At 39.5% G+C, this 11,721-nt stretch overlaps 2 protein-coding genes across 3 annotated transcripts in view; one reads left to right on the forward strand and one right to left on the reverse strand.

Annotated features, from left to right (window-relative positions):
- Positions 1-3,491: 3,491 nt before the first annotated feature.
- On the forward strand, positions 3,492-6,723 carry nkx6.2 (NK6 homeobox 2). Its single transcript, XM_008322204.3, has 3 exons — positions 3,492-4,000; positions 4,264-4,436; positions 4,889-6,723. Exons 1-3 carry the CDS (start codon positions 3,562-3,564, stop codon positions 5,138-5,140), a joined length of 864 nt encoding a protein of 287 aa, XP_008320426.1. The 5' UTR covers positions 3,492-3,561; the 3' UTR covers positions 5,141-6,723.
- A 963-nt stretch (positions 6,724-7,686) lies between these two features.
- inpp5a (inositol polyphosphate-5-phosphatase A) overlaps positions 7,687-11,721 on the reverse strand; it is a 125,062-nt gene continuing 121,027 nt past the window's right edge. The window contains exons 14-16 of one of the 2 annotated variants that reach the window (XM_008322199.3): positions 11,581-11,649; positions 10,819-10,855; positions 7,687-9,420 (exon numbers count right to left, since the gene is read on the reverse strand). In XM_008322199.3, coding sequence (XP_008320421.1) covers positions 9,371-9,420; positions 10,819-10,855; positions 11,581-11,649 — 156 coding nt within the window. In that variant the 3' untranslated portion in view covers positions 7,687-9,370. Of the gene's footprint in view, positions 9,421-10,767; positions 10,856-11,580; positions 11,650-11,721 lie in introns of both variants that reach the window. The other variant, XM_008322200.3, reaches the window with a different exon arrangement.

The following is an 11,721-nucleotide window of genomic DNA, read 5'->3' on the forward strand; positions in this document are numbered from 1 at the left end:
TATTATTATTATTATTATTTTTATTTTTACCATGAACTAATCACAAGGCTAGTCAACATATTATGACGTAACCTTATCCGTAAAGGACCCATTCATGTAATTATATTTCCGCTAATAAATACCTAAAGTTAGCCACAAATATAGCAACTGTATCACAAAAATGTCAACCGACCCTGGAATCACAATCAATTTAAACTCTAATATTGAATGTCATTAACGGGTTTAAGTTAAACATGTATACTGTTTAGACTATATAAAACAATAAATAAAGAAAAAACAACTAAAAGGTTTATTTTAGCCCGACGAACCGAGGCAGGTGGCTGTCTGTATTTAAGGGACCGTCTTTAAGTTCCACCACTGTCAACAAGTGATCGGTGGAGTGATATGTTGGTCAGAGGGCGAGTGTGTGGCTGTGCGCGCGCGCGCGCGCGCGTCAGTTTATTGGGTTAAACGTTTATCAGCTTAATGGAAATAGAGTTGGCTTGACCTGAGTCAATTAAAAATGTTAACTTTTAAATTGATGTACGTTTACGATATTTAAACTAAAAATAATTCATTAAATTGTTTGATTATTAAAATTTGATAATGGCCTCACAGTGACGGGGTGTTTGGCTGCTGCGGTCTGATTTGGCTGCAGATGAGGAAGTGGACAAAGTGCCAATTTTTCTGTAATTAATCTCCCACTGGGCCAACCTGTTTAATAACTACTTTATTTAACTTCACTGTCATTTTAAGGGCAAAAGGGGGAAAAAAAGAAAACGGTCTGTGAGCAGCGTGTGTCTGGCAAAGCTGCAAGAAATATAGTCCCCTCTCCTCGGAGCCCAATAGCTTTTCCTATAGTGATCATTTTCAGAAAGACCTTAAAACAAGATAATAAAATCAATGTATATCATCAGCAGGGAAATATACGGGTATAAATTAGACATAGAGGGGCATTAAGAGAATTAGAAAGTGTGTGTGTACTGCATCCCTTCAACCTGGGAGAAAATACAGTCAAATTGTGAATCACCTCGCGTTGAAAAACCTTTTAAAATCCACAATCTTTCCCTGCTGAGCAAATGGGCAGCAAGGTGCATTTGCTGAAGCCTTTCAAATGCTAACGTGGCCATATTTCACTCTTACAACCGTCTCACATCTCCATAAAATATTAGGGCACTCAGGGTGATGACTGGAGCCACACACACACACACACACACACACGCACGCACGTACTCACACACACACACACTCTGTCGCCGTAATAACGCACTTTGTCTAAGAATAATAAAAAATAAAAACTGATTTGGTCACTTAATTCTAATCCAGCCCCGTCCCGACATTGTAGCTGCTCTTCAATGTGTTTTACCTTTTAATTTAATTTTCTACAATTTTATTGCGCAGAAAAATGCGGAAGAGAATGGATATTAAGCAGGTGCAGATAAAGCGAGTAAAACGGCATGTTTTTATTTTATTTAGTCGTTTTTCTATCTTTACGAAGGTGGACAACAACCGAACACTCTGTTAACTCAGCTGAACGAATTTCATTAGACCTAACGACAAGAGGCTGCGTAGGGTTTTTTTATTTGAACATGATCAAACTAAAACAACTATTTTAGTCAAATTTGGATTTTTGTTATTTTACCCCTTGTTTGTCATTTTTACTTTGACCATAAAGACCCTGAGACTTTCCCCTGTCGCTCGTCTGCTCCTGGATTGATGTACTCACACGTCAGTGTATAATGTTAATGTATATTCTTTGTCATCTGTGGAAACAATGATTTCTACACTGGGAGACGCTTCATTAACATCTGCACTAAAGCTCTGCAAGTGACTGTGGCTGCGTGCTGCGTTCAAGGTCTCCTCCGACACTTGGTGTGCCAGCAGATACTGATTTCAGTGTTCTAATCAAGGAGAATTCTTCTACAAACTCAGCCATAGAAAAACATATATTTTTTAATTGGGACTATTTAATTTCAAATAATCTAGATAGTTCGTGATAGAAAAAGCTATGTATTTATTTAAAGGAGAGAGAGCTAGAGTTTATCCAAGTTCTAGAGACTGACTGTGTAAGTCGGGTGCTCTAAGGCCAAATGATGGACAGATGGACCGAGTTGTACTTCTACACATGTTGTATAAGTTTTATTTATGACAAAGCGAGATACTATAGGATCACGGATTATTATTAGATAAGCAACTAAATAAAACACGTTTATATAGGGTTATAATATATTTTTTAAACATGTTGCAAATATATCAAAATCTTTAATGTGATATGTTGCAAATATATCAAAATCTTTAATCAACTCTTGCAGTATCCCAATGGGACTCCCTAGGGATTTCAGACCCCCATGTGATGACCTCGGGTGTACATCATTACTCTCTAGATGTAACGGTGTGTTTTCTGTGTGTTTTTTTTTTTTTAACGCTCATGTATTAAAATGGTGCAGAATTTTTTTTTTGGCAAATTGTTTTAGAGTTTTGTAGCCAGAGGTAAATCACAGACAACTAGTCATTTTGATAATATTATTGTTTGACTAAATGCCAGCCAATAATATGTAGTAATGCTCTGCTGTGGAGCTTCAGACCTCGATACCAAATTAATACTTAATAATTAAGTAAGCTAATTTTAAAACATACCAAGTTTAAATATACGTTTTAATACCTCCTTTTGGGTCATTATGCGACTAAAAGCGGTTGCTTTAATTTATTTTTGTTTTGTTTGATTAACTGCGGCCAACTATATGTACTGCACAGCTATAACTGTAGCAGAATCAGTCTGTGTCATGATTAGATAGATATGAAACACAGGAAGAAATCAGTCTGTGTCATGATTAGATAGATTAGATAGATATGAAACACATATTGAGAATTAACAGAATTCTTATTCTGTTAATTCTCAATTTATTTTATAACGTATTAATTCGAATCAAAAAGGAACTTGGAAAGGGAAAAAAAACAATTCAACGAGCAGTAAATATTTGTTCCAAAAGGTTATAAGTTTAAAATAGAGAGACCCTATTTCCTACTGTAAGTAAACGCACCATGGTTCGGGCCGACACGCACGAGCGTTTCTGTCCCTCCCAATCAGAGCCCTTCATCGCTATGACTCGTCCAATGGGAATAGCGCGCGTGCAGGTGGCGGCGCTGTTATCAGCTGCTTGCGCTTGACTCAGGAGCAGAGAACGAGTCAATTTATGGCTTAGAGAAGCGGAGCCGCAAATGGTTTCCCATCAAAACCAGTGAAAACACCATCACAACGCCATACTTCCGCCCGGACCACTGCGGCGGACACAACTGCTACTGAAGAGATAGAACTTTACCCGCTGACACACTTGATAACAAACACGAGGAGACATTTGGGGACAGTTTCAACTCGCTCTTCACTTCCCCCAGAGAGAAGTTCGTCTTCACTCCACTTTTACCTCCTTCTTCCCAGAGTCTTCTTCTCCAACAGCCAGGATACTTTTGGACAGCAGTGACCGGGCTCCTGAATACCACCGCTGCGCCTTTTTTCCTTTAAATAAATCAAATTACATTTAAGAAAAAAAAACTTTAAGCTTGTTCAGCGGTTGATGTTCACAAATGTTAGCTGTGGGGCAGATGGAGGCTAACCGGCAGAGTGCTTTCGTCCTGGGCAGCACCCCGCTGGCGGCGTTGCACAACATGACCGAGATGAAGACGTCCCTCTTCCCATACGCGCTGCAGCAGAGCCCGGGGGGATTCAAGGCGCCGTCGCTGTCCAACCTCTGCTCCCAGATGCCCGGCAGCACCCCGCACGGAATAAGCGACATCCTGGGACGACCCATCACCACGGCCGGGCAGCTGCTGTCTGGCTTCCCCGGGACAACGGGCCTGGCCCCCCCCGCAGCCGCGGCGGCGGCGGCGGCGGCGGGGATGTACTTCAGCCCGGCGGTATCACGGTACCCAAAGCCTCTGGCGGAGCTGCCGGGCAGGGCGCCCATCTTCTGGCCCGGGGTGATGCAGGGTTCCCCATGGAGGGACCCCAGGGTTACCTGCCCATGTAAGTCAGAGATCAGTGATTCTTTTTTAAAATAAATATACAGTATTTTTATTTAAAAAGTTAATATATATTATGTGCATTAGAATTATGTTTTTGTCATTATCAGGCCTATAATGTCAATAAAACAGTGTGTGTGTTTGTGTGTACTATACCATTATCCACACAACTATTCCTGTAATATTCCTGTCTGACCTGTTGACTCTAGCATCACCGGACACCTGTCTCTGTCCCATGTCTAAACCACCGACATTTTTCCCCTGCAGCTCAGAACGGCATCATGATGGACAAGGACGGAAAGAAGAAACACTCCAGACCCACGTTTTCAGGACAGCAGATATTTGCACTGGAAAAGACTTTTGAACAGACAAAATACTTGGCCGGACCAGAGAGAGCCCGACTCGCCTACTCTTTAGGGATGACTGAGAGCCAAGTCAAGGTACGTTAGTACTATTATTATTATTATTATTATTATTATTATTATTATTATAGTATCATGGTAGTAATAGTTATAGCAGTTTAAGTTTTGCTAATTAACTAATTGTTGTTATACATTAATGACGTTATTATTTTATTTATTTAACGTTTGTTGTTACTGTTCTAAATAAGAAATCTTCTTTGTATTTCTAAACAGCTATAAGAATGACTTTCTGATTCACTTCAAATTTTCAAATTTCAAAATTCGCGGCTTCTTCTCATAATAATAATAATAATAATAATAATAATAATAATAATAATAATAGTTTTAAATTTATTTTAAATTTTATTATCCTGGATTTCTTATCCTAATCCTTATCAGCGTTGTAGTTATTCTGTCCGCTCTGGTTCTCGTGGTTGCACCTGTTGAGCATCCTCACCCCTCATCCTCCTCTCCTACCTCCTCATCAACAGGTCTGGTTCCAGAACAGAAGAACCAAGTGGCGCAAGCGACACGCGGCGGAAATGGCCACGGCCAAGAAGAAGCACGACTCAGAGACGGAGAAGATGAAGGAGAGCTCGGACAACGAGGAGGACGACGAGTACAACAAACCGCTGGACCCAAACTCTGACGACGAGAAAATCACGAGACTGTTGAAAAAGCACAAGGCCAGCACCAACCTGGCTCTGATCAGCCCCTGCAGCAACAGCTCGGACACTTTGTGATGCCGGCTGGATTGGACGCGGGGGCAAAGTGGGGTGGCAATGTGGGGGTAAAAAAAAAAGAAGAAAGAAAGGGTCCAGCAGAGACTTGTCGCACTCTTTCGGACCCGCTTTCCACCTGACCGGAAGGAACGTGTGTATGTTACAGGGGGGCTCATTTGGCGTGGACACACACGGGGACAACATAGTGTGCGCACTGAAAACGCACCTTAGACCCAGACACTGCAGTGGCGGATTCACAGATGTTTTCTTTTTGGGTGGCAAAGATGTGGCATGAGGCTCCAGCAGGGGGGCATTTGGTTATTTATTTTGGTCTTGAAAAAGTTTTACACTTATGAATTACGTGCATATGAATGACGTAAATTACAAAAACCAAGTACTCGTTATTTAGGATTTAGCAGGACGTCCTGGTGGAGACCACCCTCCCACCCCCACGTTCTTTAATTAAAATGAGTGTGTGTGTGAGGCCACAGTTCTGTTTAGACATCGCTGACTTCTAACGTGAGTTTTAATGTGAAAATATTAATTATTTACACATCGGATAGAGTCCCCATCCCCGCCACAGCTGCCACCTGTGCCGCCCTGTTGAACCGCCACTGGTGCCCTGTAGCTGTTGAATGCACTGAAGTGAACTTCTCACCTGTATAGAGGTTCTGAACATTGCTGGGTTCAGGCTGGATCACTGTCGGAGGACGGAGTCCAACAGTGTCCTCACCCACTGTGTGTGAATGACGTCCACGGGCCGCGGCCTGCAGCGCTGAGACCCCACCACCAGCCGTTCATTTCCGGGTTCAATGTGACGTTTGCTTCCTAGGAGGAAGTTTCCTGGCAGATTATAACTCGACTGTCCAGCGCCACAGACAACACTGATCCCAGAGCAGCCGCGTGTTTTACCGTGTCAGGTGTAAACGGGCCCTCGATGACGCTTGTAAAGCTCAGACTAACCAGGGTATCCACTGTTCTGTAGAACGGCAGAGAGCAGGCGCAGGTGCGGAGCGGAACGACTCATTGGTCGATGGTTTAGCCTCTAAATGTTAAAGAAATGTACGTCAGATTGTATATATATTTTTTACTGAATAAGTTATGACAAGTGACAGCCTTTTATTTCCCCTCTCTCCGCAGCAGCGTCCACGCGCTTATTCCCACCAGTTTAAAAGAAAGAAAAAGAAAAAAACAAACAAACAAAAAAAAAACACAAACCCGCTGCTTATTGTTCTTTTTCCCCTTCACTGTAAAAATCCTGCTTTTTTAATTTCCCTCCATCCTTTATTTCATTATTTTATTTTCTGTTTACATTTGTATAGACGCTGTAAATAATCCCTGTGAAGGAACCACACTCCTGTAGGTTTCCTTCGGGTTCTTTGGAATTATAATATTTTTATTTGACCTCGTCACACAGCGGAACAGAAAACGACCACCATACAGAATGTTATGTTGGAATTAAAGAGACTTATTACTTCCGGGAAGGTTATAGGAAGAAGAAAAAAAACTTTGTATTATGAATAAATTATTTAACAAGCAATTTTTCTTTGTTCTGTTTTGGATTTTGTTCGAATGTACGGGCTTAATATAAATTAAAGGAAAAATCATGATTATCGAAAATTGAATTCGTTATTGGCCACAGTGAACTGATGCTGCAGGTTTAAATGATTTATATTTATCACCGGATCCAGAAGGAAGCCATTCTACTTCTGGGCCGAAAGATAATAATAATAAAATAATAATAATTTTACTTAAAAAGTAACAAAAAGTAGTAGAATAGTTTGATATTAATTGCATTATTAAATACAAACTAACACACTTATACATTTTTATTATTAATAATAATAATAATAGAAAATGTTCGATACGAAGTTAAACGACAACGGACGTCCTATAGCGTTGACATAGGATTAATTTAAAGTTGTTTATTTTTAAATTCGATAATAAGTCATTTTTAAAAATAGACTTATCGGTATTTGATTATATGATGTAATTCCGGGTTCACACGATTTCTAACTAGGGTCATGGCAGACCCGATCTCGTCATGTAATATAACGTGATATGGAGATCATTATCACACAAGTGCGCCACCTCTGCCTCTGACACGCCACTGCAGCTGTTATTATTTTTATTTTAACTATTATTATTAAATAATACATTATTATTTAATTTTCTTTAAAAAACGACTCATTTCCCATCTCAATTCGACATTTTTTTTACATGTTATTAGGTAAAAATAAGCAAATTCTAGCTACCTGTTTCAGTTGTTGCATCAACTTATCCTTCCAAACACCTCAGTGGTTGAAGGCCTATAAATAAGAAGTGGTTTTATTTCAATTATTTATGTTTTTACAGTGAAATAAAGGATCAGTAAATGTCACCAACTCTTTAGTATGAAACATGTTTTCCAAAAATTGTTAATCCAAAATAATACTTTATGCTCTTTTATTTACTAGCAAAACTGTTATATTCACATATACTCATTTATTTTATAAGACAATACATAGTAATTAAACATACTATTCAACAAACAGCTTTGATTGTGTTGAAAATAAGGACAAACAGTGTTGAGCTCTATTGGTTTTTATTGCTTTAGAACTGCATCACCTACAGTAGAGGCCAGGCCGTCCAGGAGGGGCTAAAATAAAATCTCTATCTGCTTTTTCATAAATCGGAGTGAAGAGAAAAAGTGCAGCTTAAACTCTTACAGCATACTTAGAATGACCAAAAACAAGCAGGGCCTTTTTTCCAAACATTTTTTCGTTTACCTACTGTATGAACAAAATCGCACAAGACAACAGAAATTCTGCAGCAGGCACAAAATCATTTATACTTGCAGTGATTTAGATTTTTAAAAAAGTCAGGGGGGATGAATGTGAAAGCGTCCCTCTGTCGGGTATCTGTAGTGTAGTAAGTGAAATCAATAAAAGGAAACACTGGCGTCCGTGCTCCGTCTATAATGCTCCAAAGTATTTGCAGTGGCGACTGCTGAAGGCTACCCTCGAAAAAACACATACAAATCTGCAGCTGCTGCTCTTCTCCCACATTTTAGAGTTTCTCTTGTGTTTTTTTTTTTGTCATTTTACAATCAATATCTTAACCATCCAACCTGAAGGACTTTACAGCTGACACACTTCATTCCTGTGTAGAATACTTGGCACCAAAATGCAGTAACAAAAATAGACAAAACATTTTAAGGATACCCAAACCTATCTAAAATATCACATTCAGAATCATAATATTATAGAAATAAGTTAGAGTAAGAATAATAAGGTGAGAGTGCTGTATGACATACTACCTTATATATACTTGCATGGTCTATGGCACTGCTTAAAACATTGTCAGACAGGCAACAGGTCACTGAAGAGATGTTTTTCCCTCTCTTCCTGTCTCCTCTCCTCTTGGACTGACGGTTCAACGCCACCGCTGCGACCACACGTGCACTTCAACGTCAACATTTTGGTAAGAATTATAAATTATCTCCTTTAAAAACATACAGTATATAAAATGAGACTCAATGGGTGTGTCAGGCATGGCAGTGTGTTGTGCACACAACAAGAACAACTCAAAAAAAAAAAAAAATACAGTATATATGTTATAGAAATTACTGAAATAAAATGAAAGTTTTCCAACAAAAGGACCAGGAAGTTTGGTCCGAAAACAAAACAAAAACGGCACTAAAACCATCAACAACTCTTATGTTATACTGTCAAATGTACAAATAAACCTAACAATATAGATATACAACTTTTTTGCATTGCACTTTTCTTATTTTTTTTTAAACATCTTAACATACTGTGTGGAAAGTAGCTTCTATACATATAGGCAAACCTTTAAAATGGCAAATATGCGGCGTCTGAAAGAATGTAGTCGACTGTAGACCGTGGTTCAACTTAGAGTTTTGGCAACCAGTCTGTGTGGAGTGGAAACAAAAAAAAAAAGTCGTCTGTCCTGCGATTTTTATTCTCCGTGGAATGGGGGTTGCATGGCAACGGTGAGGTCAGCGATGTGTGTCTTGTCTGTGTGGAGCCCGGGGCCCGGGGCCCTCAGGTGCTCGTCCATATCTTGGTGAGTGTTTTATGGAGAGAACTATAGGCTCCGGTTTGGTAAGAATGAGGTGTCAGGACAACTGCAACTGGTCAGCACTTCTGAAAAAAAAAAAGTTTGTCTACGTTCTTCAGTGTAGGCTTGTGCAAAGTGTGTGTTTCTGGTTGTGTGTGAGAGTGTGTGGGTCGTTTTTCTTCTGTGTTCTCACAGAGGCGCTTCACAAAATATGTCCTCTCCCCTTTGGCAACACTTCCCTGTGGGGGAGGGAAGAAAAGAACCAGAGCTTTTATTCCTTTTCTTGTTCTACTTCTACTACAGTGTAATAAAAATGAAACAATGTCAGAAAATTTTGTTTTATGTTCACATTTGACAGGTGTGTCCAAAATTAGGCCCGGGGGCCAATCATGGACTTGTGTGTGTGGCCTTTTGACAGACCAGGAAATTAACTCCTGTAAAACAGGATTCATTTCCTCTGTCAAAATATTTTCAAGCTCCATGTTATTTTCAGGGTATTCGCTTAAAAAATGGCAAACTTTTATCTCTTATTAACTTAAACACTACAATCTTAGAGCTGAAAACCTTTATCCTCTGACTTTTAGCTACTTTTCTTTTAGTCATTTTTGGGATTTACCAGCAAACCCTTAAGTATTTGGCCTAACTATGAGGAATTTGGATTTTTATATACAGTAAATAAGCACTTATATCTAAACATTTCTTGGCTAACCTTTAGCTGTTCTGCTATATATGGTCATACATGTAACAATTAGATACATGTCACCTTACTGTTTTGACTAACTCCATGCTGTTTTGTTCTAATTTGCAAACATTTAGAACTGAGTGTACTTTACTGAACAGTAGTTTTTTGGCTAGCTATAACTATTACATTATGACTGTTATATATTCAACCAACCTTTCTATATATCTGTGGTGTTTAGCATCCTAATTGTTGGCTTAATTCCTAAAGACTAGACTTAACTTTTTCAAAGGTTTTTGGCTATCTCATAGATTTAGTCTTAGCTAACTTTTAGTTGAAATTCAATTTGGGATTTTTTTTACTTGTAGGTATTTGTGGCCCTAATTCTGCTACTGTCTTTCGTGCAGTCTTTGAATAACCAAGATTTTGTGCAATATTTTCGTCTAACATTAAGGTACTTCTAGGCAGTCTTTACACATGGACTTTTTTATTTTCCTAATATTACAGTGTTTTCTGCTACATTTCTGTCATGTTTCATTTTGAATCCTTTGATTGTACTCACTGTAAATATTCTATTTTTTTTCTAAACAGTGTTTTTGAAGTAAATCAATGCTGGATTATTTAAAATATTTTCTTTGTTCTTCTAGATAACGAATAGTGTTTCTTGTTTTGGTCTTTATGTTGGATTTGGATTGGAAAAAAAGTTTGGACACCCTGAGAAATAAGATGCAGCTGCAGCAAAAGCCTGGAAATATCTGCCTTAAAATGACTGGAACATTTTAAGTTTCAAACTGAGTTTTATTCTGGGATAAAATCTTCCGTGAACTGATGAGAGGTCGAGCAAATCATAGCAGAGCATAGCAACAATGGGAAAGATTGTAAGAAAGGAAAAAAAATGAATATTTACCACGACATCATTGCACCACACAACACTCGTGCTTATTTGCATTAGGTTTACCTGCCCCCGCTGTTATTCGGAAGGACAGGAAGACAGGCTGGTAGGGAGACAGAGACACAGACACAAGTGTAGGACGTTATTGATGCTGTGTGGGACAAGTCCTCAGTCTTCTCGTCCTGGAGCCCCTCTAACACACAGGTTAAACTCACATACCACAACCCTGCATTTTTCCGCCTGTGTGCTAACTACATCGGACATTTTTTTAAACATAGCCCGCTGTGATTTTAGCAGTGGTGTGTGGTTTCTGCCGCAGTATCTGTCAGTGCGCTGGGGTCACCTCGCACACACACTCCACTGTCCCCGTCACACCGAGCCATGATGAAAGACCTGAGTGGAGGCGCCTCTCTTTCAGCATAAGACCTTCTGTCTGACACGGCGCAGACTGAAGCTGCCGTGTCAAACACTTTCTATAGAGTCAGCTTCACAAACAGAGACGCAAACACACACTCGAACCTCTGTCCAAGTGATCGTAAAAGGCGAACATATCACATTTCTTTTGTAAATTTGTGGATTGTTTTGATTTGTTTGGGTGTTTGTGGAGTAGGTGAACGTAATTCAATTCACAGCAATCATGTGATTGCCTTGGAGTTGTCTTTACAAGTTCTTTACAAGACACTTTTAAAACCTTCAAATCAAATCTGTCCCGGTGGTGTTTCACACTCAGACCTACAGATAATAACAGATAATAACACCAGTTCTTTGTACAAATGCACGTCTAAGACACACAGACAGATGGGGGGGGGGCGGCGCCCCCTTCGTTACCTTGTGGTCCCCCATGCAGACATTAGGCCCAATGTTATCGTAGACTATGGACTTCTCTTCATTTTCAGGCTGCAGAAACACACACAAAAAAAAACAATGACAACAATCTTCAGATGAGCATGTGTTGTGTTCATGGTGATG

This window comes from Cynoglossus semilaevis, chromosome 12 (genome assembly GCF_000523025.1).
Source record: "Cynoglossus semilaevis isolate Cse_v1.0 chromosome 12, Cse_v1.0, whole genome shotgun sequence".
NCBI classification, from domain to species: Eukaryota; Metazoa; Chordata; class Actinopteri; order Pleuronectiformes; family Cynoglossidae; genus Cynoglossus; species Cynoglossus semilaevis.

What these genes read in the sequence shown, in the direction of transcription:
- nkx6.2 (XM_008322204.3), top strand. Translation starts at nt 3,562, where the DNA reads ATGTTAGCTGTGGGGCAGATGGAGGCTAACCGGCAGAGTGCTTTCGTC. An exon ending in CCCCAGGGTTACCTGCCCAT is followed by an intron (nt 4,001 to 4,263) that starts GTAAGTCAGAGA and finishes TTTCCCCTGCAG; the next exon opens with CTCAGAACGGCATCATGATG. An exon ending in TGACTGAGAGCCAAGTCAAG is followed by an intron (nt 4,437 to 4,888) that starts GTACGTTAGTAC and finishes CCTCATCAACAG; the next exon opens with GTCTGGTTCCAGAACAGAAG.